We start from the raw sequence: 27,566 nt of genomic DNA, 5'->3' as shown, positions 1-27,566 counted from the left end.
AAGCAGACTGGCATAACTAATTGCCTCAGAGGTAGAGGTGAATCAGTATACACATTTTTGTTTCTTCTTAATTTTACATGTCTTATGTAATTTGTACCTTGTTTTCCTTCCCGGTAGGGACCCTAAAGCAAGCATACAACATTTCCCTCCTGTTTTATCCTCCCAAAGTTGCCATTGTCATTGGTTCTGGTTGGCAATGGAAGCTCGCTGGGTGTACTTGGAACAGTCTCTCTCAGGTTAACCTACCTCACAGGGTTGTTGTGAGGATAAAATGCAGGAAAACAGAACGATATCAGCTGCTTGGGTCCCCAATGGAGAGAAATGTAGGGTATGAATAAAGTTAAATAAATAAACAAATAGAAACAAATAAAAGCAAATGTCAACCTGTGGCTCATTTTTGGGTTCTTGAAAGTAATCAGGGGACACATCTTTCAACTGTGTCCTTCTAGAGACTAAAATAAGCTTTAAGATCCAAGTTCTTTGCAACTGGCCTCAGGATGGAGGGAAACCTGCTCAAATATTTCCTGCTTTTGCATCCATCTCCAAGCAAGTGTGTGAATCCATACTCTTCCATGGAAGCTTGCCGGGTGAGCTTGGACCACTTACTCTCTCTCAGGGCCAAGCTACACATGACGAATGACACTTGAACAGCAAGTGTATTTCTCCCTGTTCACTTAGCCTCCACTCAATCCACTTGCCGTTCAAGTGTCATTCGTCATGTGTAGCTTGACCCTCAGCCTAAACCACAGGGTGATTTTTGCGAAAATATAGTGATGGAGGGAAGACTCTTGTAAGTCACTTCAGTTTTTCATTGATTGTATTGATCTACACTGTGTAATCTGTCTTGAGTCTCAGTGGAAAAGGCAGGCTATAAACGGTGTAAATAAATAAAGATAGGGTACAAAATATAAATAAGGAAATAAGAAGATGCCATTACATTATTTGAAATATTTATTATACTACTATGCTGCTGTTATGTAGGGTCTCCCAATAGTCACCTATTAGGGTTGCCAACTGTGGCTTGGGAACATCCTTTAGGTTGAGCAATGGTGCCTTGGAAGGGTCTTCAATTTGTCTTAGATTCTAGGGTATACCATAGAGTCTTTCTTCTAAATTTGCCATTTCCTGCCCAGGCCCCAGCCTGGTGGAACGCTCTCCCGCTGGAGATCCAGGCCCTGCGGGACCTGTTACAGTTTTGCAGGGCCTGTAAAATGGAGACGTTAAGCCAGGCCTTCGGCTGAGTGCCAGCAGGTGTCCTCCTTCTTCCATCTAAGACTACGACTTCTTCTGGGGCTGCCCTCAGCCATCTGATATGCCCATATACAGACTACCAATATTTGTTTAAATAGCCTGCTCCTGGACTATTTTAATGATTTTTAAAAAAATATTATTGATTTTATGTTTTTGTGATTTTAATGTATTTTTTAATGTTGTTAGCTGCCCTGAGCCCATCTGTGGGGAGGTTGGGGGTATAAATTGAATAAAATAAATAAATAAATAAACAAACAAACTGAGAGCCAAAACAGACAAGATGCCTGACGTGCAGAGGACACGCGTCAGTTTCCTACAAGAACCTCTTTCGCACTACACTTCCTGTGGAACCTTGAGGGAAACTTATGCGTGTCCTCCACGTGTCGGGCATCTCATCTCTTTTGGCTCTGATTGAAATCTGGAGATCAGTTGTAATTGCAGAAGAACACCAGACCCTACCTGGAATTTGGCAACCCTGTCTCCTATACATATTACTACTCAGGTCCACAGGCCTGCATAGCTTAAGCAACGATGCAATATCAGATGCTCCCAGACCATCTGCTGGGACAACAATATGAATTTCCGTGCTTTTTATGCAGTCCTGCTCATGACAAGCTCACGACAAAGGGACAAATACCTTGATAAATGCTTACAATCTCACCTTGTATTTAGCGCTTGTGGAATAGCTGGTTCTCCATCGGACTGTGTAGAACCGAACTTCTGTCATCTTCTGATTCTTTGGGACAGAGTTGTCTGCCCAGCTGACCCTCACAGCATCGTGGGTTAACGCAACAGCCTGGACACCTACTGGTGGGAGCATGGGAGTGGAGATATCTGGGACTGAGGTAGGGAAATCATCAAGCAAAGGATAAAAATCAACTTCTAATGGATCAATGGGATCTGGGTCACAAAAGCCATTCAAATGAGCATTCCATAAATTAAAATAAAGAAGATTAAAAAAAAAATTGTAACAGCCACCAGTGAGATACACATCATGATGGGTTAAATGTATGGCAAACAATGATGACAGGAGGAGAATATGGGAAGAATAAAAAAAGAGAGAGCCATTAATTGAAAAAAAAAAGCATGAACAATAATTGAGTTATTCTACTGTATTCCGCTAACCTTCAAACACTAATCTTCAAACACATACAAATAAATGGTTTTGCTTTCTTTTTTCCCCCAGTGAAGTTTCAAGGCCCAGTTTGTCATCAGAATGATTTCATGTCTTTACAATAATACAAATGAATGGTAGATTTACAAAGAAACCCAGACAAAGTATACTAGAACAAGTTATTCAGAAGGATGTGTTTTGTAAGCACAGCACACTCCAGCATGTGTAGGAGTTACCTGTATTTTCCCCTCCCTCTCAACATTTTACTTTAAACACTGCTTGAAAAAGCACCATCTGTTAAAATATTCTTGAAAGAAAAATAGAATAGGCTTATTCAATGGGATTAAGGATGAGCAAAAAACTATTTGTCTAGTTTCATTCTCATTTGTATCTGTGTTGAAAAGGATCTTTATAACTACTTTCATCATTCACTGAAATTATTTGCATTGCTTTTCTAAATCCTTCTCTCTTCTCTTTACCTTCACTGTTCTGTTTCTTTTGCCCTCACTGTCATTTAATTTGTCTATGGTGAGTAAAGTGATTTTGCTGATTAGAACACAGTACCACCTCTGATATAATAAGATCACAAATACTTGCAAACAAAATCAGGTGGGCAGCCACAGCTAATTGAATTAAGCATCAGTAAAGGCTAAAGAGGGCAAGGGCAGTACAGGCTAAAGAGGGCAAGTGAGAGCAAAATATATATAGGAAAGTGGAGCTGAGAAGCAGCAGCAATGAGGCAAACAAAAGAACATTAAGGAGCACTCAAGTAATCTGTTTGTTAAAGCTAGTAAACGATGAAAATATTCAGTGAAGCAAATATTTTTTTGGTAATTTGTTTGGTTACTATTACATTAGATGCTCTATTCTGAAATGAGCATGAAAATGAGAGAATATTTGGTGCAGCTGAAGAATATTTTTTTGTTGCTTTGTTGGTGCTAAAATGAGTTATGGCTGGTTATTTGCATTTCTTCACATTCGCGAAGCACACGTGCACTCCTGGCCTGGGTGATGATGTCACTTTCAAGAAGTGACATCATTGTGGAGGCCATGTGCTGCCCTTGGAGTGCTTCCACACTCCACAGGGGGATGGATGGAGTGCAATTCAGCCTGAATCAGGCTGCTGCAGAGTGCAGGAGTGCTACCAGGACAGCATGAGGGGCCCAGGAGTGTTCCTGCATTCCACAGCAGACCAAATCAGGCTTAATTGGGCCACTGTGGACTGTGGGAGCAAGCTGCACTGCCCAGGAGTGTGCCCCAGAAGGTGCATTCCCCCACCTTTTCCCCCGCTGGCCAGGTAAGCGGGAGTGGGTGGTGGAGGGGTGGGAGCGAGGGATCCCCCGCCACCAGCAGGGACTGGCAACCCTATATGACAACCTACTGCAGATATAATGAAGACATTCCAGCATTCTTCACAGTATGCTGAGGGGAAAGAGCACTTTTCATTTCCGCAAGCCAACATTCATGTGATCTGTCCAAAGAACTTCTCATTCACTTAAAAGCCCTAAATTATATGGATCAGGTTATGTGCAAAGACCACTTCCTTGAAAATGAATCTTCTCATCATTTTTTCACTGACATCCTACTCCCATTTATTTATTTATTTATTTTACAGAATTTATGCCCCGCTGTTCTGCCCTCATAAGGCAGTTAACAAATTAAAGCAGACATAATAAAATCATACCTTGAAAACCATTAAAACCAACAAAAACACATCATTAAAACAATCAAAACCAGAACTAAAGTACATACAAAAACATAAGGAACAACCAAACATTGGGAACAAAGGAGAGATCACTGATGGAATGCCAAATGAAACAAAAAAAGTCTTCACTCACTGGTGGAAGATGGTAACAGAAAGGGACAGGCAAATCTCCCTGGGGAGTGAGTTCCATATTTTTGGTGCCATGACAAAATTCACCCTCTCTCAGGTTACAACCCAACTAATTTTAGACAGCAGAGACAATTGAAGCAGGGCTTCAGACGATAACCATAGTGGTCAAGTACATTCATAACTGAATAGACAGTTCTCCAGGAATATTGGTTCCAAGCCATATAGGCCTTTAAATGTCAACTCCAGCACATTGAATTCTGCTCATAAACAGAACTTGTCAAAAGCATAAAGACACTCACAAATGCTGCCAGGCCCTGGGGCCAAGCTCGGTGGGTAACTCGGCTAAGGGCTCACATTAGTGCCTGATCTGTTCAGGTCTGTGGGAGTGGTGGGCTAGGGCTCTAGTCCCTCCCTCCCTCTGGTGCCAGGGCTGCTGCCAGGCCCTGGGGCCAAGCTCGATGGATACCTCGGCTGAGGGCTGACATTAGTGCCTGATCTGTTCAGGTCTGTGGGAGTGGTGGGCTAGGGCTCTAGTCCCTCCCTCCCTCTGGTGCCAGGGCTGCTGCCAGGCCCTGGGGCCAAGCTCAGTGGGAACCTCGGCTGAGGGTTCACAATGTCATCTCCGTTCTTCTTCTCAATTGTTGTTTGCTGGCATGATGAGGCTTCGGGTGGGGGACAAGAGTGGTCGTGGGGGGAAGTGCAGAGATTGTCCCGGTTGCAGCACGGGAAACCGTGCTGTGCAGGACTCTGGAGCAGCAGAGACTCCCCCAAAATCACCAGTTGCAGATGTGGAGGAGGCCGAAGGGCTCTTGCCGGTGGCAGAAGAAGAACTCCTGAAAATTTTGGGGGAGGAGGAGGCCGAGGGATCCTTGGAGGAATGGTTGGGGTTCGAGGAAACATCCAGCCCGTCCCCATCCCAAACTACCGGTGGTGCTGTCCCTGCCTGCGGTACACCCATCACTCCATCTTCCATTGCCAGCTCTGTGGCACATCCAGCAGCAACCCTTTGTCTTCCCTCCCCTGGAACTGTTAGTGGGCCACGGTTCAACCTCAATGTTTGGAGGCACTTTCGGTCCCTTCCTACTGACCCCCGCATGGTGCGGTGCTGTGTGTGTGATGGCCTGGTGCGCAGGGGCAATGACCCGAAGCACCTGTCATCGATGGCCCTGACTCGGCATCTGAAGAGGCACCACCCGAGCCTGTGGTCTCCGTCCTCGGCCAGCGTAACATCCATTGGGGGAAGACTGAGGGCCACCAGCTTGTCTGATCTGGGATCGATGGGAGGGTCTCCGGAACACACCCCAAGCAAGAAGGCTTGCCTCGAGGGTGCGGCTGGAGGGAGCGGAAGGGTCAGGCAGGCCGCCCTGGGGGAAGTTGTTCCATTGGGGTTGGGGGTGGCTCCGCTGAAAAGGGTGAGGTCAAGGACTCAGGAGGTGGGTGTTCGTGTGGTGGCTCAGATGATTGCCCTGCAAGGCTTCCCCCTATCAGTCGTGGAGGGTGTGGGTTTCCAACTGCTGCTCCAGCACTTTGCCCCATGGTTCTCCATGCCATCACGGTGCACCATTGGGTGTCGAGTTGTGCCCGCCCTGTACGAGGCAGTGCGAAACATGGTGTGCAGAGACCTGTCGGCCACCCAAGGCAGAACAGTGCACTTCATGGCCAACCTGTGGAGTGGCTGCCATCATGGGTACCTTGCCATCACCGCCTACTGGTGGCAACCAGAGGACCTCCACCTCCCCAGGCCAAGATATGTCAGCCATAAAAAGGTGCCCAGCTTGACACCGGGCTACAGGGCAGTTCTTCTGCAGGCCTGGGGGATGGATGAGGTCCACACCAGGAAGAACATTGCCGCCACTGTCAAGGCGGCTCTGATGGAGTGGACATCCGAGGTGGAAGGGTTTGTCTGTGGCTTCATGGTCACGGATGCAGGAGCCAACATGTTGGCAGCCCTGAAAGAGGCATCCCTCCTGGGCTTGGTGTGCATGGCGCACAAGCTGCACCTCATGATGCGGGATGTGCTTGGGCTCGGGAGCAAGCCAAGGGACAGCTGGGATGAGGGAACCTTGTGGATGCGCAATCTGCTGGACAGCTGCCGTTGCATCGCTTCCCACTTCTCCCGCAGCAAAAACTCTTCCTGTGAGCTGTTCCAGAGGCAGGAGGAGGCAGGGGACCCCGAGCATCAACTCTTCCAGGACCTGCCCACCCGCTAGAACTCCACCTATGACATGATATGTCATCTGGTGGAGCAGAAGGGTGCGTTGCAAGACACCCTGTCCTCTTCGGATGTGCTGAGGAGGGGAGAGGAGTTGAGCCTCGGCTCCATGGACTGGAGAGTCCTCGCCCAGATGTCCCGGATCCTGAAACCCTTCAAGGATGCCACTGAGCTCTTGTGCTCCTACCAGGCCAGCCTGGATCAGGTCCTGCCTCTGATCCACGGCCTGGAGGAGGAGGAGGAGGAGGCGGAGGAGGTGGGAAGAGAGCCACGCCAGGGAAGAGCCACCCCAACGGACACATTCAATCTCTGGGCCTCGTCGGTGGGCTTGCATGGTTGGCCGCTGCACAGCTGGCGCGTTTCTCTCAGTGGAGGACTCGGCGGGGGCCATGGTGCGTGGGTACCTTTCTGAGCCCACCGAACCCCCCCAGGCCAACCTGTTGCAGTATTGGGTGAGGAAATCTGACCGATGGCCGGACCTGTCCATCGTGGCAACAAACATCCTGTCCTGCCCTCCCACCAGCATGCAGAGCGAGCGGGTGTTCTCCCACCTGGGAGACCTCCTCCATCCCCACCGCACACGTCTACACCTGGACCTGGTGGACATGTTGACGTTCATCAAGGTGAACCTCAACCTACCGGGGCACCCTCCCGTGGACCTGGACCTCCCCGGGCTCTGAGCCACCCTGGATGGGGTTATGGCCGGCCCAGCTCATCCACAGTGGGCTCAAGCCTCCCTCAGTTCTCGGTGCTGCTTACATGGCTGGTGACCCTTTGCCCTCCTCTCCCAGACAAGTTCTCATTCCCTCTTCACACCTCTCCCTCTCTGGATCTGCTCAGATGCCTCCCAACCTCTCTTGTCTTTCCCAACCCGTCCTTTCTGCAAAGGCAGGAAGGTGTGATGCTGCCAGCTGATGCCGCTTTTGGGCATGAGGAACAGCTCTGCTGCTGTTGCCTATGTGAGAGTGGCACCATATGGTACCCCCACTTCCATGGCACCTGGTGTCCCCACTGAGCAGGGGGGAATGGGTCCCTCTCACCCTTTCCACAAAGGCAGGATGTTGGGTGCTGTCTGTTGCCTCCGCTTTGGACCCCGAGGGGCAGCTCAGAAGCTTTTGCTGAGCTTGACAGGTTTGAGCTGCACAGTGCACCCCTATCCATGTGTACCTGCTGTCCTTACTGTGCATGGGGGATTGGGACCCACGACCAGTTACATGTCCTTTCCATGAAGGCAGGAAGGTGGTTGAGGTCTGCCGCTGCTGATTTTGGGCAGCTCCTGAGCTGCCCCTCGTGCTCAAAATCAGAACTAAAGAATTAAGACTTGACAAATTTCCCCGCTGAGAATTCCTCACATCCATATGCACTGTGTGTATATAATTTTTAAACACTTAAAAACACACACACACAGACTTTGATTTTGATATTTTTCTAATCAATTCTTGAGCAATTCAGGAGATCAAAACTTTGCGGACACAAAAGAAAAGTTGCATTTCAAAAACATGCTGAGCTATATTGGGGAGGCATAGTTTATCTGAAATTTTTAGTCCACTGCACAGTCAGTAAAGCACCTGAACCCCTCTCCCCCACACTGTGAACACATAACCCAGAAAAATGTCAAGAAAGAAGGATGGAAGGGAAGGCAGGAAAGAAAGAAAAGAAATCATTTACATTTTACATTTTAACTTATTTTTAAAGAAACAGTCTTGTTCCTTATTAAAGCAAGTAGGCCCAAATGCACAAAAACCTAGTTTCCCCTTGTCTCACTGCTTCAAAAAATATGTCACGCTCCATATTAGCATAAACTCTTGAGGAGGGGGAATTAGGTTGCTATTCTTTTCATCATTGAGCTCTTCCTTGAGACACTTTGATACAAAAATGAGAAAGAACATGATCCATTTTCCTTTATGCTTGAAGTTCTAAGAAATGTTCTACAGCACCATCATCTAATAATGAAGAATGTTACTCACTTGTGCTTAGAGAATTCAATTTCTACAAGAAAACTGAAAAATCTGAAAGGGTTTTTGCCCCCCACCCCCAAGTGAAGTAACAGAAAAATGTATAGTTGCAATATTACTGGTTTACATGGCTCTAGCTGAAAAGTAATGTGTGTTACACATTAAAGATATAAAATGCTTTGCATCTTTCTGTTACATCTTTTCTCCCTTGTGACATCTAGAAATTTGAAAGCTCGTTGTATATGGGATATTGAAAAAGAAAGGTAGTTTAGCAATATTAATGTTTGAGATTCAATCAAGATAATTCAGTTTTTGAAACATCACATTGCCAAGCAGCAAAACAGAGGTATTTCAGTAATCTTATCTGTTGGCGCCAGAAAATAGGACCCTAAATACTCAGCCAATTTTCTTCCTCAGAATTTTGCCATTTGCTAATGCTGATGTATAGACATATGCCATTAAGTAATTGCCTTATTATAGTGAAGAAAATAGCACACACTTTCTTTTAATACTTGTTTTTGCCTGTTGTTGTTTAAACATATGAACCAACCTTATGTCGAATCAGACCATTGGACTGCACAGCATAGTATTATCAGCAAGCAGCTCTCTAGGCTCTTAGGCAGCGAAATGTCTTTCCCAAAACTTAAAAATCCTTTTGCTGTAGATATCAGAGATGGAACCCTGGGCTTTCTGTATGCAAAGTGTGTGCTCCACCACTGAGCCACGGTCTTTCCACTAATGTTTTGGCACAGTGCACTTTGAATGGCGAGAACGGTTGGGTGGCACTTGCTGAGAACCAAAGCCAGTAAGGGACTCCATGATGCCATTCACCACTATTCTTTTTTTCTCCCGTTTGGGATACCCTGGCAGGCTGGTGATAATGAAAATCACTTTGGATTGGCTTCTGACCTTTCCAGATGTTGAGAATGTCAGGTCTCAGACTGCGGAGAGTCTCCGGCTGATTCCGCACATGCTGGATAATGCACTTTCAATACACTTTATCGATCGTTTGAGGTGGATTTTTTGTTCCGCACACAAAAAAATCTGTTCCAAATGATCTATAAAGAGGATTGGAAGTGCATTATCCAACATGTGCGGAATCAGCCTTCTTCAGAGTACAAAGGATTATATATGCAGCAGAAAGACAAGGTCATAGACAGAGTGTGCCTCTTCTCAGATTACACCTTTGACCTGCCTCCACTTCTCACAAGTTGAGAAGGCTCCACAGCCATCACTTTGTGAAGTGGGTGGGGCTGAGAGAGTGATCCATCCAGTGATGGCAAGAGGCATGGCATATGCTAATGAGTTATGCTAATGAGTTTCTCCAGCTCTTTTTCTATGAAATGACCCCTGAGAAAGGATATATCCATCGAATTACAAGTGATAACAGGATATGAATCATCTTTTTTTACATTTTTTGGTTGAAAACATAATAGCTTTTCTTTCTTTAATGTTTTTCCAAGGTTTCTTTTTTATGGGAATACTTCACAAAACTGTACAAGCCAAAATAGGTTGATCATCTGGAGCCAAAATGCTGTTATTTAGTTCACTGATGCTTCATGAGCCAGACTGATCAGCCACTTTTCCTTTTTCGCTCTCAGCGTCTTGACCTTCCCGCTTTGGAGAAAGTTCTCAACAAGGTGGGCATGGACAAGGGGAAAAAAAAATATCCCTCAGCCAAATGACAGATGTTGCTCCAATGTAGAACAACAACTAGGATACCAAACTTAGCACTGATAAAGCATTGTTAAGGGATCAAATTATTCTACATATTTCTCCCAGGTAATAGCCAGGTAAGACAAACGAACATTATCCATATATTGCAGGGGAAGAGGGAGAGCAGGAGAGAGAGCGGCACGCCAAGTGATTAATAAGCAAAGGTGAGATTTATCACAGACTTATTTCATTCTTAGCCACTACACTGCACTAAATGTCTGATTCTAGATGTGTGATTCTAAGCAAAGTTACACACTTCTGAGTCCATTGACTTCAATGGACTTAGATGGGAGTAACTGTCCTTAGGTTTGTGCTGTGAATCTCTCTCTCTCTTTAGATTTTCATCTTTGTTTTATATCTCACTTTGGCACTGCAAATCACAGGACTTGTAGTGCAACTGAGCCAAACTGTCCTTCCCAGGACCTCTTTCATCTTTTCATCTTCTAATAATAAGAACATGATGTTCTAATGTATAATCTTCTAACACTATGAATATACAAATGAATATACGAAGCTTCCCTGCTCTTTTGCATGCATAGCAAAGCTCTTGCCACCTGCAAAAGGAATCTTGCTCAAGGACATCAATTAAAATAGCTTTCTCGCTCTGCTAACGGCACCCTTTCCTAGGAATGACTCACTGGTTCACTTAACTCATATTACCTACTCTGGTTGGCAGAAGCTTCCTCTTTCCAAGTACTCGGATAGAGATCTTTTTTTCCTTGTCCTGCTGTCCAAGATATTTTTAAACTAGAGATGTTCAGAGTTGGAACTAGGACCTTTTTAGTGACAAAAGAATGAGCTTCCCGCACTGAGTGACTATGCCCCAAATGACGATTTCTGCACTTACAATTGCATTACAATGCTTAGGAAAACTAACATTTCAAATTTGGTACCATTAAGAACCTTGCACAGAATATATATGGAATGATGCACGGGAGGGAGTCTGGATGGTGGTGTGACCAATCTCTGCAGCAGTCATAAATTCATACTGGAGGATCATTTGATAAGGGGACCTTAATGCCCAGCCCTTACCTGTGTCTAACTTTTGCTGATTTCTACTATAAATTAATTTCAACTTAGCAAAAGTTTTAAATGCTAATAAAAATAATAAAACTAGGTTATTTTTAGACATTCCTTTAGACATTCAAATTATTCTCCGATCTAGCATTCTGAAAAAATAATGCTGCTAGAGAGCATTGGCATAAGCCTGTATGTAGTTTATAGTCTCTAGGGAAAACATAATACATTTCTGAGACGTATAATCATTTCATTTTGCTCTGTCCGTTCCCATTTAAATCTAGATAAAATCACAGTTGACTTATTTTAGCATAGAGTCTAATTTATCAGAGATGGCTGTCACTATCTGTGTAAAATATCCCTGCAGTATTGGTCAGCATCACACATCAGAAGGTTGATTCATATGTTACCAGAGCACCATGAGAATGGCTTCTGCATGACTGGATTCCATGTCACTTCCATAACTTCTGTACAGTAGAACGAATCTGGGCAGATTTGAAATATTTTGCACTCCAAGAAAGATACACATACTGTTTCCTCCCCCTGCCCCCCCCCACTGCGAAGCTGACCTCCTGGGACATTGTCACAGGGGCACAACTTGGATTCAGGTGGCACTGGCATGTTTCCAGATACCCGTTGGCTCCTGCAATGTCTGGGCTTGAGTGAATCCTAGTTGTGCATTAACACTTTCCTCATTGTTTAAGCAACAGCTTGTGTGGCTCGGCCAGAGGACCAGTCCTTCAAAGTTCCATCTCACAGGACGAGCTCATAGACACGTATCTTTACTCCTTGATGACTGTGGTGCAACATTATTTGAATATGTGAACCAGCTATTACAGACCTAGCATCACAGATAATTTCATATTTCTTTACAATCCCAGAAACGCAACACTTTTCAATGAACTTGGTTCAAAAGCAAGTGGCAGGTAACAAAGTGATTTATGTGCAATCCAATCATCATAGTCCCTCTAGAGAACCTAAACTTACCCAGTGTGCCATCTCAAACTCAGTGCAAGTGGCACTTATCAATGAAGTTGTGCCAGTTAAAAAAAATCAGATCCACTTCCTTTCTATGCTCATTGTTTTCCAAACACATTCAACGGTATGGTAGAAAAACGGGATAATAGATCAAATCAACCGGGTTGACTCACCTGTCAGAGATCTGGTCGTCGCACTCTCATAGAGAGGAACTCCTTCGCCGGCATTGTTGAAAGCTTTCAAAGATATGACGTAGTGGGAACTTGGTTCTGTAGAAAAAGCAAAAATGATATCACAGGAATTAATATTTTAAAGTAGACTTTTGCAGCCATTCTCTAGGTGTGTCAAAGATGGCTCAGTTTGGTGTAATGGTTAAGAGCAGCAGGACTCTAATCTGGAGAACCGGGTTTGATTCCCCACTCCTCCACTTGAAGCCAGCTGGGTGACCTTGGATCTGTCACAGCTTGCAGGAGCTCTCTCAACCCCACCCACCTCACAGGGTGATTGTTGTGGGGATAATAATATATTTTGTAAACTGCTGAGTGTGGCAAGGACAGTATATAAATTGAATGCTGGGAGAAGCACAGCTGACATACAGTTTAATATCTCTCAGTTTTGAGGGTGCTATAAAAGTAAGAACTAGCACCTTACATACATACAACTACCAAAACTACTTGAGAACAGGACAGGAGGATACCACTAAAAGTGATGTTTGTGTATTGTGTTTGGTTAGGGTTACCAGGATTGTATTATTTTTGCAATGCTGTAATTTCCCCAAGAGAACAGAAGCCTGGGCTCCAGTTGCTTTGAATTGGAAAGAGAGTGAAAAAGGACTCTCTCGCTTGGTAGAATCAGACAAATTGAACTGTTTTACCTTTTCAAAGACATCATTGGTTTAAAGTTTCTGTATGGTTGCACTTACGAGTTTAGTTAAAGAAAAAAATAGTTGTATTGTATTAATTGTTAAAAGGTTTTAAAAAGATTTTTTAAACTTAAATTTGTGTGAAAGTTTGCTTCCTAAGTCCCATAGAACCCATACAAGGAGAAGATACGTTAGCAGTCACATGTTGTGCTCACTGAAGCTTCAGGTATGTTTTTAAGGGCAGGCCAAAACAGCATAAATTACAGTAATCTAGTCTTGAGGTTGAAGTAGCATGGATCAGCTATATTAAGCCAACAGAGTCTAGAACAGAAAATGTTTTACACTCAACATGGAATTGAAAGAAAGCTGTGTTGGCAGCTATGCCAGCCAGATTCTCAAAAGAAAGCCAGGGTCCAACAGCACTCCAGGACCTTTACTTTCTGTGGAAGAGACACATTCAGGGTGTAGAATGTAACCCCTCTAGCCGATCAGCCTTACCAATCAGCATCACCTCCATCTTGCCTGGATTCTGTTTAGCATATTCTTACTCGGTTGCCTGAGCACAGTTTTGAGGCACTAGTCCATGACAGAGACAGCTGCTTCTGGAGACTTACAGTGAAATCCTAAGCAGAGTTACTCCAATTAGAGATGGGCACGAGCAGCAATACGAACAAAAAAAAGCCACGAACAGCCCAATCTGCTGTTCATGAACAAGCTGTTCGTGAGGCCCCATTCTAAATGAACAGGTGGTCATTGCAAGCCTCGTTCGTTGCTGTTCGTCAAGCCAGACAGTCTGGCACCTGCAATCAATTCCCTTGGCAACTTAGGCAGGGATTGTCTGAACTCTGTCTGAACTCCTGCTGTTGCCCTAGAAACCCCAATCTAAGCCCAATTTAGCTTGATAGGCAGGTCTTCCTTTCAAGTGTGGAGCTCCATATTTGTTACAAGGGAGCAAAGACTGGGGGGGAGGGAGGCTCCCAGTTCTGGCTTAGTTTGCAGACAGTGGAGTGCATTGGAGCTTAAATTTTCTTTGTGTGTGGTGGGATAGGGATCTACCTCTTCAGGTTCCAGGGCTGCTGCCAGGCTCTGGGCCAAGCTATTATTTACTATTGGTACCTTTCCTGCTGCCTGCTCAGGTCAGGTTTCTGGGAGTGGTGCAGTAGGGATCTTGACCAAACTTGGATGATGGCTGAAGGAGAGCCTACTGGCCCCCATGAACATTCAACCACGAACATGTTTGTGAACAGGTCATGCTCGTAAGTGTTCATGAGTCCCTGTTTGTGGATGGCAATGAACAACGAACATCATGTTCATTTTTCTTCTGTTTCTTCCCATCTCTAACTCCAATCTAAGCACACTGAAACCAATGGGCTTAGTCCGGAGTAACTTTGCTTAGGATTTCATTCTTAGTTACTGAACAGAGGTGGGAATGAACTGTAATACGAACCAAAGTTCATCACAAACTGAGCTGGTTAGTGGTTCGCAAACCAGCAGTTCATGGGAGCTCATTTCTCATGAACTGTGAAAATTTTTAGCTCAGTTCATTTGGTTCGTATTTTGGTTTGTCATTGCAGACTGCATGGCACCTATCAATCAGTTTACTAGGCAATGGGGGTGGTGGGCTCTCTACAGACCTTCTGCTGACTCGGAAGTGACATTTTCATGAACCAAACAAACCTGTTTGCGAACTGGGGCAAGTTCGTGAAAGTTCGTGGTTCGTGAAACATGACGAATCACAAACTGCATGGTTCAGAATTTTCCTGGTTCGTGCCCATCTCTATTGCTGAAATACAAAGCTGTGTCATCAATTTATTAGCAACACACAACCCCAAAGCTACAAAAAGATCTCATTTGGTGGTCAGATGTAGATAAGCACCTGTAAAAGGACTGAACCCTGCATTACTCCACATGATATACTTCAAGCTATAGATCTGGCATCTCAGACAGTCATTCTCTTACTACAATTGGACAGGAAAGACTGAAACCAGCAGGGCACCATTTCCTTCACCCATGCTGTATTTTCTAAACACGTCAAAAGAATCAAGAGGTCCACAATGGGCATAATCAGATGGAGCAGAGCAAGCCTTACCCTTACCCATTTGAAAATGGAGCTTGTCTGTCAAAGCAACTGAGTCCAAGCGTCTCATTCCCAAATCCAGACTGGAAACCTATCTGAAAACAACCCAGGGCAGATATTACATCCAGGGATTAACTGTGCTTCAGTACAGTTGCTGTGAAATTGCATGGGGTCTCTATATTCTGAAGGGCATGGAGTGGTGGATGTGTTCAATATGATGGTTTTACTGTTAGAGGTACAACTCAGCCCATCTCTTATAATAGTCCCATGGATCTTGGCACTTTTGTAATCACTGCATAGTCTCAGAACCACTTCTTTAGACAATTACTGACTGGACTAGGGTATATTCGCTCGTGACATCAAAGTTCTGATTTTTACAGTAAGAAATTTGCTAAGTTGGTTACTCAGGCTGGAACTGGAGAGATCATAAACTGACCAGTTTGGGAAGGAATCAATGGCTAGACTGCGGCAGAAATGCTTACAATGTCAAACCAAGTCTGTGATTCTTACAGTCACGTACTTGTTAGAGTACAGAGGAGATCATAAACTTGCAAGACTGTCATCCTTGATGTGGAATTCCATATTTCATTCCAGTTTATAATCCCAGACATGCTCAGGATGATTAATCCTATTATTCAAATGCCAAATGAATCAATATTACTTATTTTACAATACTGCTTAATGATTCCCTACCCCCATATTTTGTAATTACTTTTATGTCCTACATGGTTACATTTGGTTAATGTTACTAATGAGATGGATGGTGTGTTTGATGCCAAAAAGAAAAAAAGAAGAGCTAAACTTAAAAAAAAAGCAGTTCTATGAATAACGAGAGCAGTTATCCATTCATAACACTTGAGGGTGAACAGATCAATCTTACATTATTATTCATTCCATTGGCATTCACTTCAGCCTTATTGGACGAGCAGAAATCATTGGTATTCATGTAGACGGATACAGATATATAGTCACAGAATCTTTTCTGCTCAAGGATGTGATTTGCCCTGAATCAATTTATACAGGGTTCCCCCCACACGATGGGACACCAGAGGAGATGGGAGAGGGGGCTTGTATTGAAATCCCACAAATTTAGGCCCACTGTCTCTAAAGCAACATTGTTGCACTCAAGAGCTCCTCCTGTCCCTTTATCAAAAGCAGGTTCAACAGCTGCTTTCATTCATGGCAAGTTGCTGGAGACAAAGGTATAAATAGGCAGCATATCCCGTTATTCTCTGGGTATACCGATCCCCCTCACGCATCCCCATTACACCAAATCTAACCATTTTTAGCTGAGGTAACAGAATTCACAAAGGTTCAATTCTTATTTGCCTATCTTTTTAAACTCGGGTATCCACATCCAAGAACACAGTATCCACATGCTTTTTGTGTCTGAGCATGCACAAACAATATTCTGCATGTTCCTGTTCAAAAATATGTGTGACTAATGGTTAACCAAGAAGAGAAGCAACAATGGGCATTTTAACATGAAAATCTTGTTCTTTCTGCAAGGACCTCATGGTATTATATGTAGGGGTGTGCAGCGGGGAAAAGATTCAGTTTTCCCGCTTCGGATTTACCTGGGTTTCGGAAATTGATTCGGTATGCTTCTAAATGATTCGGAGCATACCGAAGAGAGATTCCCACCTCCCCCTGAGTCCCCCTTCCCCCTTCCCCCGACCCCACTTACCTTGAAGGCCAGAGCAGGCCTTCTTCTGCTGCCACCGTGGCCCACAGGGCAGTGGGAAAGGTGGGAAAGGTGCTTGCACTGCCCATGCCACTGCTTCGGCCTCTGTGGCAGCAAACACCAGCAGTGCTGCCGCTGCTGCCCATGCCACCACAGAGGCTGAAGCGGCGGCCGACAGGGTGGCAGCAAATGCCACTGCTGCTGCCACCACCCACGCCACCACAAATGCCGAAGCGGCAGCCAGAAGGACAGTGGCATACGGTGATGTTGGTGCTGCTGCCACCCACACCACCACAGAGGCCGAAGCGGTGGCCAGTAGGATGGCAGCAAATGATGTTGCTGGGGCCACTGTCACCTGAACCACCGCAGAGGCCGAAGCAGTGGCTGGCAGGGTGGCAGTGAATGCCGCCGCCACCTATGCCATCACCAGAAGACTGCCCCAGGTAAGTGGGGTGGGGGTGGGAAGATGGGCACCCTTTAAGGCCCCGAAGCTTACCAAAGCAATCCAAATTGCTTCATGAAGCTTTGATTTGGTATTTCCGAATCAGGGCCATCATGGTTGTTGTGGGTTTTCCGGGCTGTATTGCCGTGGTCTTGGCATTGTAGTTCCTGACGTTTCGCCAGCAGCTGTGGCTGGCATCTTCAGAGGTGTAGCACCAAAAGACAGATATTTCTCAGTGTCACAGTGTGAAAAAGATGTAGGTCATTTGTATCTACTCAGGAGGGGTGGGGTTGAGCTGAGTCATCCTGTGAGAGTTTCCCAGGGTGTGGAATGCTAATGGCGGGAGGCTTCACTGTATCCTGAGGAGGTTCTTTTGCATATGGATTGGTACTTGATGTGCTAATCTTCTCTGCAGGGCTATTGTCGGGGATAGAATGTTTTGTTAGCCTGGTGTTTTTCAGAACTGGAAACCATGCTCTGTTCATTCTTAAGGTTTCTTCTTTCCTGTTGAAGTTTTGCTTATGCTTGTGAATTTCAATGGCTTCCCTGTGCAGTCTGACAAAGTAGTTGGAAGTGTTGTCCAGTATTTTGGTGTCCTGGAATAAGATACTGTGCCCTGTTTGAGTTAGGCTATGTTCAGCCACTGCTGATTTTTCAGGTTGTCCAAGTCTGCAGTGTCTTTCATGTTCTTTTATTCTTGTCTGGATGCTACGCTTTGTGGTCCCGATGTAAACTTGTCCACAGCTGCAGGGTATACGGTATACTCCTGCAGAGGTGAGGGGGTCTCTACTGTCTTTTGCTGATCGTAGCATCTGTTGTATTTTTCGGGTGGGTCTGAATACTGCTTGAAGGTTATGCTTTTTCATAAGCTTTCCCATCTGATCAGTAATTCCTTTGATATATGGCAAAAACACTTTTCCTGTAGGAGACTGTTTTTCCTTGGTTGTTTGATTCATCCTGGGTTTGATTGCTCTTCGGATTTCATTTCTAGAGTAGCCATTTGCCTGAAGTGCGTGGTTTAGATGGTTAATTTCCTCATTGAGAAAGTGTGGCTCACATATCCGTCTTGCACGATCCACTAATGTTTTCATTATGCCTCTTTTCTGTCGGGGGTGGTGATTGGAGTTTTTGTGTAAGTACCGAGCAGTGTGAGTTGGTTTCCTGTAGACCTTGTGACCTAACCGAAAGTTTGCTTTGCGGATGACCAAGGTATCCAGGAATGGGAGTTTTCCCTCGATTTCTTTCTCCATTGTGAATTGTATGTTCAGGTGGATGTTGTTGAGATGATTCAAAAACCCCATCAATTCTTCCTCCCCATGGCTCCAACTGATAAATGTATCATCCACAAACCGGAACCATACACTAGGTTTGTGGGGTGCTGATTCTAGAGCTGTTTTTTCAAAATGTTCCATTTAGAAGTTTGCTATAACTGGGCTGAGTGGGCTCCCCATGGCCACCCCATCCATCTGTTCATAGAATTCGTTGTCCCATTGGAAGTAACTGGTTGTCAGACAATGGTGGAATAAGGCTGTTACATCCTCTGGGAAAATCTGATTAATAAGTGCAATTGTGTCTTTTACTGGAACCTTGGTAAACAGGGATACAACATCAAAACTGACCAGTATGTCTTGTGGATTGAGTTTCAGAGAACTGATTTTGTTGATGAAATCTGCTGAAACTTCTACATGGAACATTTTGAAAAAACAGCTCTAGAATCAGCACCCCACAAACCTAGTGTATGGTTCCGGTTTGTGGATGATACATTTATCATTTGGAGCCATGGGGAGGAAGAATTGATGGGGTTTTTGAATCATCTCAACAACATCCACTTGAACATACAATTCACAATGGAGAAAGAAATCGAGGGAAAACTCCCATTCCTGGATACCTTGGTCATCCGCAAAGCAAACTTTCGGTTAGGTCACAAGGTCTACAGGAAACCAACTCACACTGCTCGGTACTTACACAAAAACTCCAATCACCACCCCCGACAGAAAAGAGGCATAATGAAAACATTAGTGGATCGTGCAAGACGGATATGTGAGCCACACTTTCTCAATGAGGAAATTAACCATCTAAACCACGCACTTCAGGCAAATGGCTACTCTAGAAATGAAATCCGAAGAGCAATCAAACCCAGGATGAATCAAACAACCAAGGAAAAACAGTCTCCTACAGGAAAAGTGTTTTTGCCATATATCAAAGGAATTACTGATCAGATGGGAAAGCTTATGAAAAAGCATAACCTTCAAGCAGTATTCAGACCCACCCGAAAAATACAACAGATGCTATGATCAGCAAAAGACAGTAGAGACCCCCTCACCTCTGCAGGAGTATACCGTATACCCTGCAGCTGTGGACAAGTTTACATCGGGACCACAAAGCGTAGCATCCAGACAAGAATAAAAGAACATGAAAGACACTGCAGACTTGGACAACCTGAAAAATCAGCAGTGGCTGAACATAGCCTAACTCAAACAGGGCACAGTATCTTATTCCAGGACACCAAAATACTGGACAACACTTCCAACTACTTTGTCAGACTGCACAGGGAAGCCATTGAAATTCACAAGCATAAGCAAAACTTCAACAGGAAAGAAGAAACCTTAAGAATGAACAGAGCATGGTTTCCAGTTCTGAAAAACACCAGGCTAACAAAACATTCTATCCCCGACAATAGCCCTGCAGAGAAGATTAGCACATCAAGTACCAATCCATATGCAAAAGAACCTCCTCAGGATACAGTGAAGCCTCCCGCCATTAGCATTCCACACCCTGGGAAACTCTCACAGGATGACTCAGCTCAACCCCACCCCTCCTGAGTAGATACAAATGACCTACATCTTTTCCACACTGTGACACTGAGAGATATCTGTCTTTTGGTGCTACACCTCTGAAGATGCCAGCCACAGCTGCTGGCGAAACGTCAGGAACTACAATGCCAAGACCACGGCAATAAAGCCCGGAAAACCCACAACAACCATCGTTCTCTGGCCATGAAAGCCTTCGACAATACAGGGCCATCATACTGGCCCCGATGCTGTTGCACACTTCCAGCCCTGAATCCCTACAAAGATGCAGTCACTCCAGCATTTTAGAAAATCCAAGAAGGAGGTGGGTGGTAGATGAACTGGAGTTAGGGAGGAGCCAACTGACAGATGATGTCATGACAATATGCACTGCCCACCTGGCAGGTAAGTAGCAGCACTTTTTTTGTTTAGAAAAAAAGCACTGTTTTTTAGCCTTTGCCTCTCTGTTTTATATTACTAATGAGCATGAAGGAATTAAAGCATTAGCCGACTGAGTGTGCAGAGTCCTAGATACAAAATTCAGGCATAACAATCAGAAATGGAGAACTCTTCATGTATTGGCTCCACTTGGGAAACACAATGACATCATTTAGAATTCTGAAATCTCGGGGGAAATATGGATGAGGAAACTTGCAGGAGAATTTAAAAGTTTAAACTTAAAAACTGTAAAGCAATGGGCCTAGCTAGATTTGTGCATTGATACCCATTCTTCCTTGGACACGCACAGTGTCTGGTCTGTTCCTTATAGGCCTCCATTTCATATCTGACTTTATCGTTAGATATTTATATCCCACTATTCCTTCAGGCATCTGAAGTACTATCTCTCCCCATATGTCCCTGATAGGGTTTGCCAGATCCCGGTGGGGTGGGGTCCTGGCACTAACCAAGGTGATCTTGTGTGCATACCTGCCGCTGGTGAAATGATGTCACTTCTGGAAGTGACATCATTGCACCTGTGGGGAGAATTCCCACTGTGTGGTGGCAATGAAATTTTCTTGTTTCCTGGGCCAATTCCCCGGGACCTCCCCTGTCCCCCACTGGCCAGGTGAGTGGGGGGGGGGAGACTGGGAGTGAGGGATTGCCCTCCCCCACCAGGGGACTAGCAGCCTTCATCCCATAGTGGTCTTCTCCCTTCTCCACTGCTTATGGTGGCCCATTTGACATCTATTAGAGGCTCTTCATTTTTTATAGTGGCTCCCACCTCGTGGAACAAGCACCCTGATGAGATGGGAGGCACTTCTTAAAAAAAGTTATAAAGAGGCACTATAAGGCTGTTTTATTTGTTAGGGCTTCTATTGGCCTTTAAGCTACAGCCATTTTGTTTGGAAGAGGCATAAATGGGGTTTTACACTTTTTTAATTTTTGGAAATGTGAGCTGCTGGAGAAAATGCAGGATGTATTTTTTCCCAAATAAAAAAATAACTTCATGAAGTAGGCTAGGATGAGAGATGAGTGCTTTGTGAGTACTCAGTGACATTTATGAAGCCAGGTCTCCACTGCCCAAGACTGACGCTCTAGCCACTCCATCTAGTGTTGCCAGGCCATAGATGGCAACACTTGGGTGCACTGGGGGTGGAGACTGGTGCATCAGTGTTATGCTGGTGTGCTGTCCTCACTTCCAGTACAATCTGGAAGTGACACCATGGGATGTTCTAGGATGTACAAAAAACTCTGTGATGACATCCCTGATGTCACTTCCTGTTTTCATTGGAAATGAGGCCAGTGTGCCAGTGCATTGCCAGTATATGCACCAATTCCCCATCCCCCATTTATTCCCACCAGCACTTCAGGCACCAGTTGGTAAAAGAGCGGGCTGCTGGGAAATAGCATGGCCCTTTTTACACCACTAGAGGTATACTGATGTGCTCTTTCTCATTTCCTTTTGTTTTTGTATGTCTTCCATGTGAGCCTTTTCATTTCACCCATTTTTTTGTTACTACTAGTTTTCTTAATTCTTTGGAATTAGGAAAATTGAATGAGAAAAATTCAGTGTGAAGAAATGGAAAAGTGTTAAAATAAAGCTCGTGGCTGGGTTCAATTCACACACGGAAAAGCAAAATAAAAACAGAAATTTTGGAGCTGAACCAGTGGAGTTGTGAAATTCAGTAACACTCCTGTATATCACACTGTCTCTACGTCCAACTTAGCTTTGTCTATACCCTCTTGAAAGCAACACGTAAGATTATATAATGCCATGGAAATCTAAAATGAGAGAACAGCAGGCTGGTGCCAACACTTTGCAGAACTAGTAAAAGGATCATAATGTATCCCCTGAAGGGAGAAAACAACAGGTGCGCTTTTCTTCCTTTCGCTTTAAGAATGCTTGGCGAGAAAAAAAGAATCCTTACATCCTAAACCCCGAAATTCTGTGAGGACATCCACTGGAGCTTATGCTGAGCCTTAATTTAGAATATTTTGCCAGAGCAGGTGTATAATATAGCATGACTGATGCAAAGCAAACCAAAAGCCCATCTTCAGAACACGTCCCTTTTTAAAGAACCTTTTAATCCTATTAGCTGCCTTTAATCATATTAGCAGTTCTCATTTATATAGGTTTTTTTAAACAAAAAACCCATATTAGCATAGCATTAACCTCCTATCAAGGCAACATTTGCCAAAGCTGTTAATTTCCCTCGCTGCACTGAACCACAGCAAGACACTCCTTAGAAGATAGCCTTGCACTAAAGGGCTAGATGGGGTGACTTCCAAAATATCTCTCTTCTCAGAAGGCCTTAATCTGGATTAATTAAAGCCCTCTTCACATGGCAGCCTTATTTTTTGTTCTTTTATAGTTGGGGATTAAAGCAAAACACTGGGACAAGTACCTCTTTTTCAGAGCATGGAGAAGAGGGAATAGATATTATAGATCTGGGTGAGTGCCTCAACTCGTTTGACAAGAAGCACCTAATGCTATACTAGGGACAACGTGATATGGCCATTTTGTGTCATTTTGATTCTATATAATCTAATGACATGTGTGCATTATGAAATTTCTGAGACATACACAGAAATTTCCGTTTCAGATCACTACTGTGATTTGTCATAATGGTAACACAAATCTAAGATGCTTGGGAATGATGAAACCCTATCCCCCAAACAATCTGTGGTTGTTGGGGTTCTTTTTCAAGGTCTGATGCTCACCAGCAGTAAAGCAATCGTGGTTTTTTTTTCAATTCTATTAATTTCCCGGATAACAGTGTCTCTCCCCTACAATCATATCCTTGCAAGGGTGGAGCTCAGGGTATTCCCAATCAATCATCTTTCAAGATAATCTGTAGATAGCCATAGTTATCCTTCCCTTCCACCTTTGTGAGGGTGGAAAACTTTATCGATGGGTGAAGGCACTTTGTTCAGGCACCTGTGCACCTGCACAGAGAGGCACCTAATTCAGGGGTCTGTAAAATCAAACCACATTTTCCACTTTGCTTGAAACTTAGAGAACCTTTAGATTAGAGAGAGGACTCTGTTCTGTTCAAATTTGGTGTTATTATATTTATAGTGCCTAGGAGTGGCGCCAGGGTTTTTGGCGCCCGAGGCTGGGCGGCGGGTTGGGCACGTGCGCTCATGCACACGTGTGCACACACCAGCCTGCGTGATGATGTCATCATGGGTGCGGGCATGAGCTGGCCCAATTGCTGTAGTGGGTGGCTGGGATGGCACACGGATGGCCTCCCAGCTCTCCTGCTCGGTTGCTCCACGCCATCCCAGATGCCTGCCCGCGGCTGCCGGGCCTGGCCATGGGCGTGTACTGGTGGCGGCAGCAGCACAGGGTGGGAGGGCTGCAGCTCTGTGGCACGTGCTCCCACCCCAGTGCCTCCTCTGGCACCCCCTCTGGCATCCCGCGCCCTGAGGCAACTCCCTACCTGGCCTCAATGGGCACGCCGGCCCTGATAGTGCCAAAACAACTGAGGAAAAACTCCAAGTTGACTCAATGCAATATTCCAGATACAATAAATATAATTTCTAAATATGCAAAGTGCAAGTGCTCAAAGTGCAAGAATATAAATAAATAATTACATAGAATACAACAATATATATTGTATCATTTCACAGGTATCCATTCCACACAAACATCCTGTTCTTGAAACCAATGCACAGTACTGAACCTGCTGAGCTTAAGCGTATCACATAAACTCATATAGTCTAAGTCCTTCCTGAAGAATAATGTCATATTATCTTTTTCCTATTCTCAGGCAAACTGTTGTTGCAGAGGGCTGTGCCTCCTCCGATGTTGTTCCAACAGTGGAGCAATCAGACCCGGGATAGTAGACATTGGCAATGAGTGTGCTAGCTACCAATATAGCCCATTTCACAAAGCTTCTTCATCAGCCATAATACATTTGCTCATTCCATCATAATATCAATTTAAATGCACTGGTCAGAATCCATATATTCAGTGGTTCCCAGTTATATTTATAAACAGGTACCTCATACCCTTGTATACATTACCCATTGAAAAGAATGGACCCAAACTTGGGAATCAAAAAAAAAAAAATCCCACATGGATTTGAATCCCAAACTAGAAACATCCTACCCAGAAATAAGCAATCACATTCAAAATCCTCTCCCCCCCACTCCCCGATCTCGAAACCCAGATCTGAAATTAGAATGAAATTTCCCTTGGTGTGCACCCCCTCTTGTAATTGATTTTGGATCCCCTTATTTTCGTTGTGGCAAAAGACGCACATCATTTTTATGGCAGTAAAAAACAATTTATATACAACTGATACACAAATTGTGTAGAAAACGGCATATCTTTTTCCAGGAAAAATCAGCATGAGAAAACTGCATGAAAATAAAGACTCATTCATGAGCATGGATAATTTGATGTTCACAAAACAGCCACTGGGAAATCGAATGTACCTTATTTGTGATGCCCATTTGAGCTGGACGCCTCATACAATCACAATTTACTTAAATTTAAAATGGGCAGCATTTCACGCAATTAGGTGTTTGTATAGCAAATGCTGCGTTCAGAATGGCAGCTGCTCCAACGATTACAATTTGGGTGGGTTATTGATGGTCCCAGGTTATCATGGATAAGTCACACATTGCGTAAAATCAACTTGGGGAGAGCAAGGATCAGTTCTTCACACTGGCATGTAAGCTTGCTGGGTGACTTGGGGCCAGTCACAAACTCTCAACCCAAACTACCTCATGGGGTTTTGTGAAGATGAAATGGAGGCGAGGAGAAATTTGGGTCACCAAGGAGAAGAAAGGTGTATAAATGAAGTTAATCAATCAATCAATTTAAGAACCAATGTCAGCCAATTTCAAACATTCACAAGAAAACACAGAGTGCTTAAAGTTGCTTACTGCAACTTACAACCAAACTCTGACCTGAACAGCGGAGTGATCCATGTTCATGGGTTTGCTTCTTGTAAGAAAGAAGTAAAATCAGAACTGGATAATTGAGTCAAACCAGCCAAGCTTGTGACATTTGGCCTCATTCCTACTTTACACAGGTTCAAGCTGTAAATGGTGCATTTCTGAGAAAGTACTTGCAGAACAGATATTGCTATCTGATGCAGATGTGGAAGTATCTTATAAAGTTTCTCAATTCACATTTGCAGCAAGAAAAATAAAAGCAACTATGGCAACTAGTGGGGAACCTGGATAGATAAATTTTTAATAATATGGTTTTAGGATATTATTTGCTGTAGTTGTATTGATATTTTGTAGTGCTTGGAGTTTATGGAGTCGTTATCAATTGTATATTTTATTTGTTAATTGGAAATTTGCTACGGCCAATGGCTAATTACAATAAACTACTACCTACCTACCTGCCTAACAGGAATTCTGTGAAGTATCCACCAAGTCTTTTTGTTCAGCCTGCTTAAATGCTGCATTGTCACTTTTAGATAACTGAGGGCTAAAGTTCCCTCAAGTTTTGATGGGAAATGTAGGCATCCTGGTCTTGCAGCTTGGCTCTCCGACTGCTGTCCAATGGACTTTTCAACTGTCACTTGTCCAACATTCTACCAAGCTGCCTACATTTCCCATCAAAACTTGAGGGAAGCTGACAAGTGTCCAACCTGTGTCATTCGTCACTTGTAGTTTGGCCCTGAGAGTATGGTAAAGTGGAGGTGGTACATAGCCTACACCAGTAAATCTTCTGTATTATAGCACAGTCTGCATACCTGACACAGACATCATTTGGGACATCAGGGAACTCGGCTGGACAACAATACCCTTCTGTTCTGTCACCTCCTTGCTTTCATTCATCTAGAATCACCATTACATTGGCAAAATCTTTTAATTAATCACGAGTGCTAAAATCTTACATTCCTTTCTCGAAAAAAACCCTCCAAACACTGAAGTTATGGAAACAGCTGGAGATTTCATGTAGTCCTTGGGCAGCTTCCTGTTAAAATTATTACATTCAAAGAGAAGTGAGGAAAGAGGCACACTCTATCACCACCATGAACGGAACCCCACAGATAATGCAGGGGATGAAACACCAAGATCAGCTTTGGAGATGGAGTTGGGTATCATGTATCCCCAATCACCACTTCAAACAACAGCAAGGAAGAGGCTTCACTAATCCCTTCCTCCCTCATTAAATCTCTCCCACTATCTATTAATACCTTCAAAGAACTCAGTTCTTTTCTCTCGGACGACATCCTGTAATGATATCCCCCACTGCCCCGTCAGCTTGATGCATGCTGCAGCGATACTCTTTGGGGATGTATTACACCAAACTATTACAAGGAACGCACTAAGGACATAACCCAGTGAAATGGTAGCCATTCTTTATGGTTGCTTAAGGTGCTACCACAATACAGATGTTTTAGTTCCAAATCAGGTTTTATCCTAGTCTTACCTGTACTGACATCCCAGATAATTGCTGTTAGAGGGATGAATAATATGGATTCAGGCCATTTCTGAGAGAATGGATTACATCCAGTATGATGTTTTCTGACACTTACTGGCTACTCCCAGATATGTTTCGGGAATAGCTCTGAGAGCTGAATTTGCAAAATATCGATGGAAGCTAAGGCATGGATAAAAGCCTTACTTTTTAAAGTAAAGATTTTAAAATCCAAGGGAGTGCCTATTCTATTTGGACTCATCCAGGCAGATAAATATAATAGGTAATAAGAGTGGTGAGGGAGAAAGGGGACACCTGCTTAGCCAGCCAGATCAGCCGAATCAACCCTGGCGATCAATGGGGTGACAGATGTTGCAGCCAGATCGCCCTCACATCCGTATAATAGGTCAACTATTGGGAAAGAAAATGACATGCCTAGGAATAGCAAACAATATGGTTAAGACTACAGAGACCAAAGATATAATTAGGCCAATAAAAATGTGTATTAGGAAGTTGGACATTACTAGTATGTCTGTTAGAGCGTGGAGGGTATGTTCAACTCTTTACTTAGGTACTGCTCTCCCGATACAACTGTTAAAGAATTTTTATCATTTGGCAGTACCATAGCTCAGAAGAGCTTTTATTCTGGCAAGAATGAATGCTCTTCCCTCAGCAGTTTTGGAGGGTAGATACAAGAATGTACCATATGCTAACAGAACATGCAGATACCCATATGATAAAATTGAAACCACTGAACATATGGTTATAGAGTGTCCCATATTTAATGAGTTGAGGGCTAGCTT

The 27,566-nt window shown here is 44.1% G+C and overlaps 1 protein-coding gene across 1 annotated transcript in view; it reads right to left on the bottom strand.

The window, feature by feature from the left end:
- Positions 1-27,566, bottom strand: part of DCC (DCC netrin 1 receptor) — an 814,397-nt gene that overhangs the window by 144,038 nt on the left and 642,793 nt on the right. The window contains exons 16-17 of the mRNA XM_054986644.1: positions 12,251-12,346; positions 1,913-2,091 (exon numbers count right to left, since the gene is read on the bottom strand). Coding sequence (XP_054842619.1) covers positions 1,913-2,091; positions 12,251-12,346 — 275 coding nt within the window. The remainder of the gene's footprint in view (positions 1-1,912; positions 2,092-12,250; positions 12,347-27,566) is intronic.

The sequence above is a fragment of the Eublepharis macularius genome, chromosome 8 (genome assembly GCF_028583425.1).
Source record: "Eublepharis macularius isolate TG4126 chromosome 8, MPM_Emac_v1.0, whole genome shotgun sequence".
NCBI classification, from domain to species: Eukaryota; Metazoa; Chordata; class Lepidosauria; order Squamata; family Eublepharidae; genus Eublepharis; species Eublepharis macularius.
The sequence above is the reverse complement of the archived record's forward strand: the minus strand, read 5'-3'. Positions and strand labels throughout refer to the sequence as shown.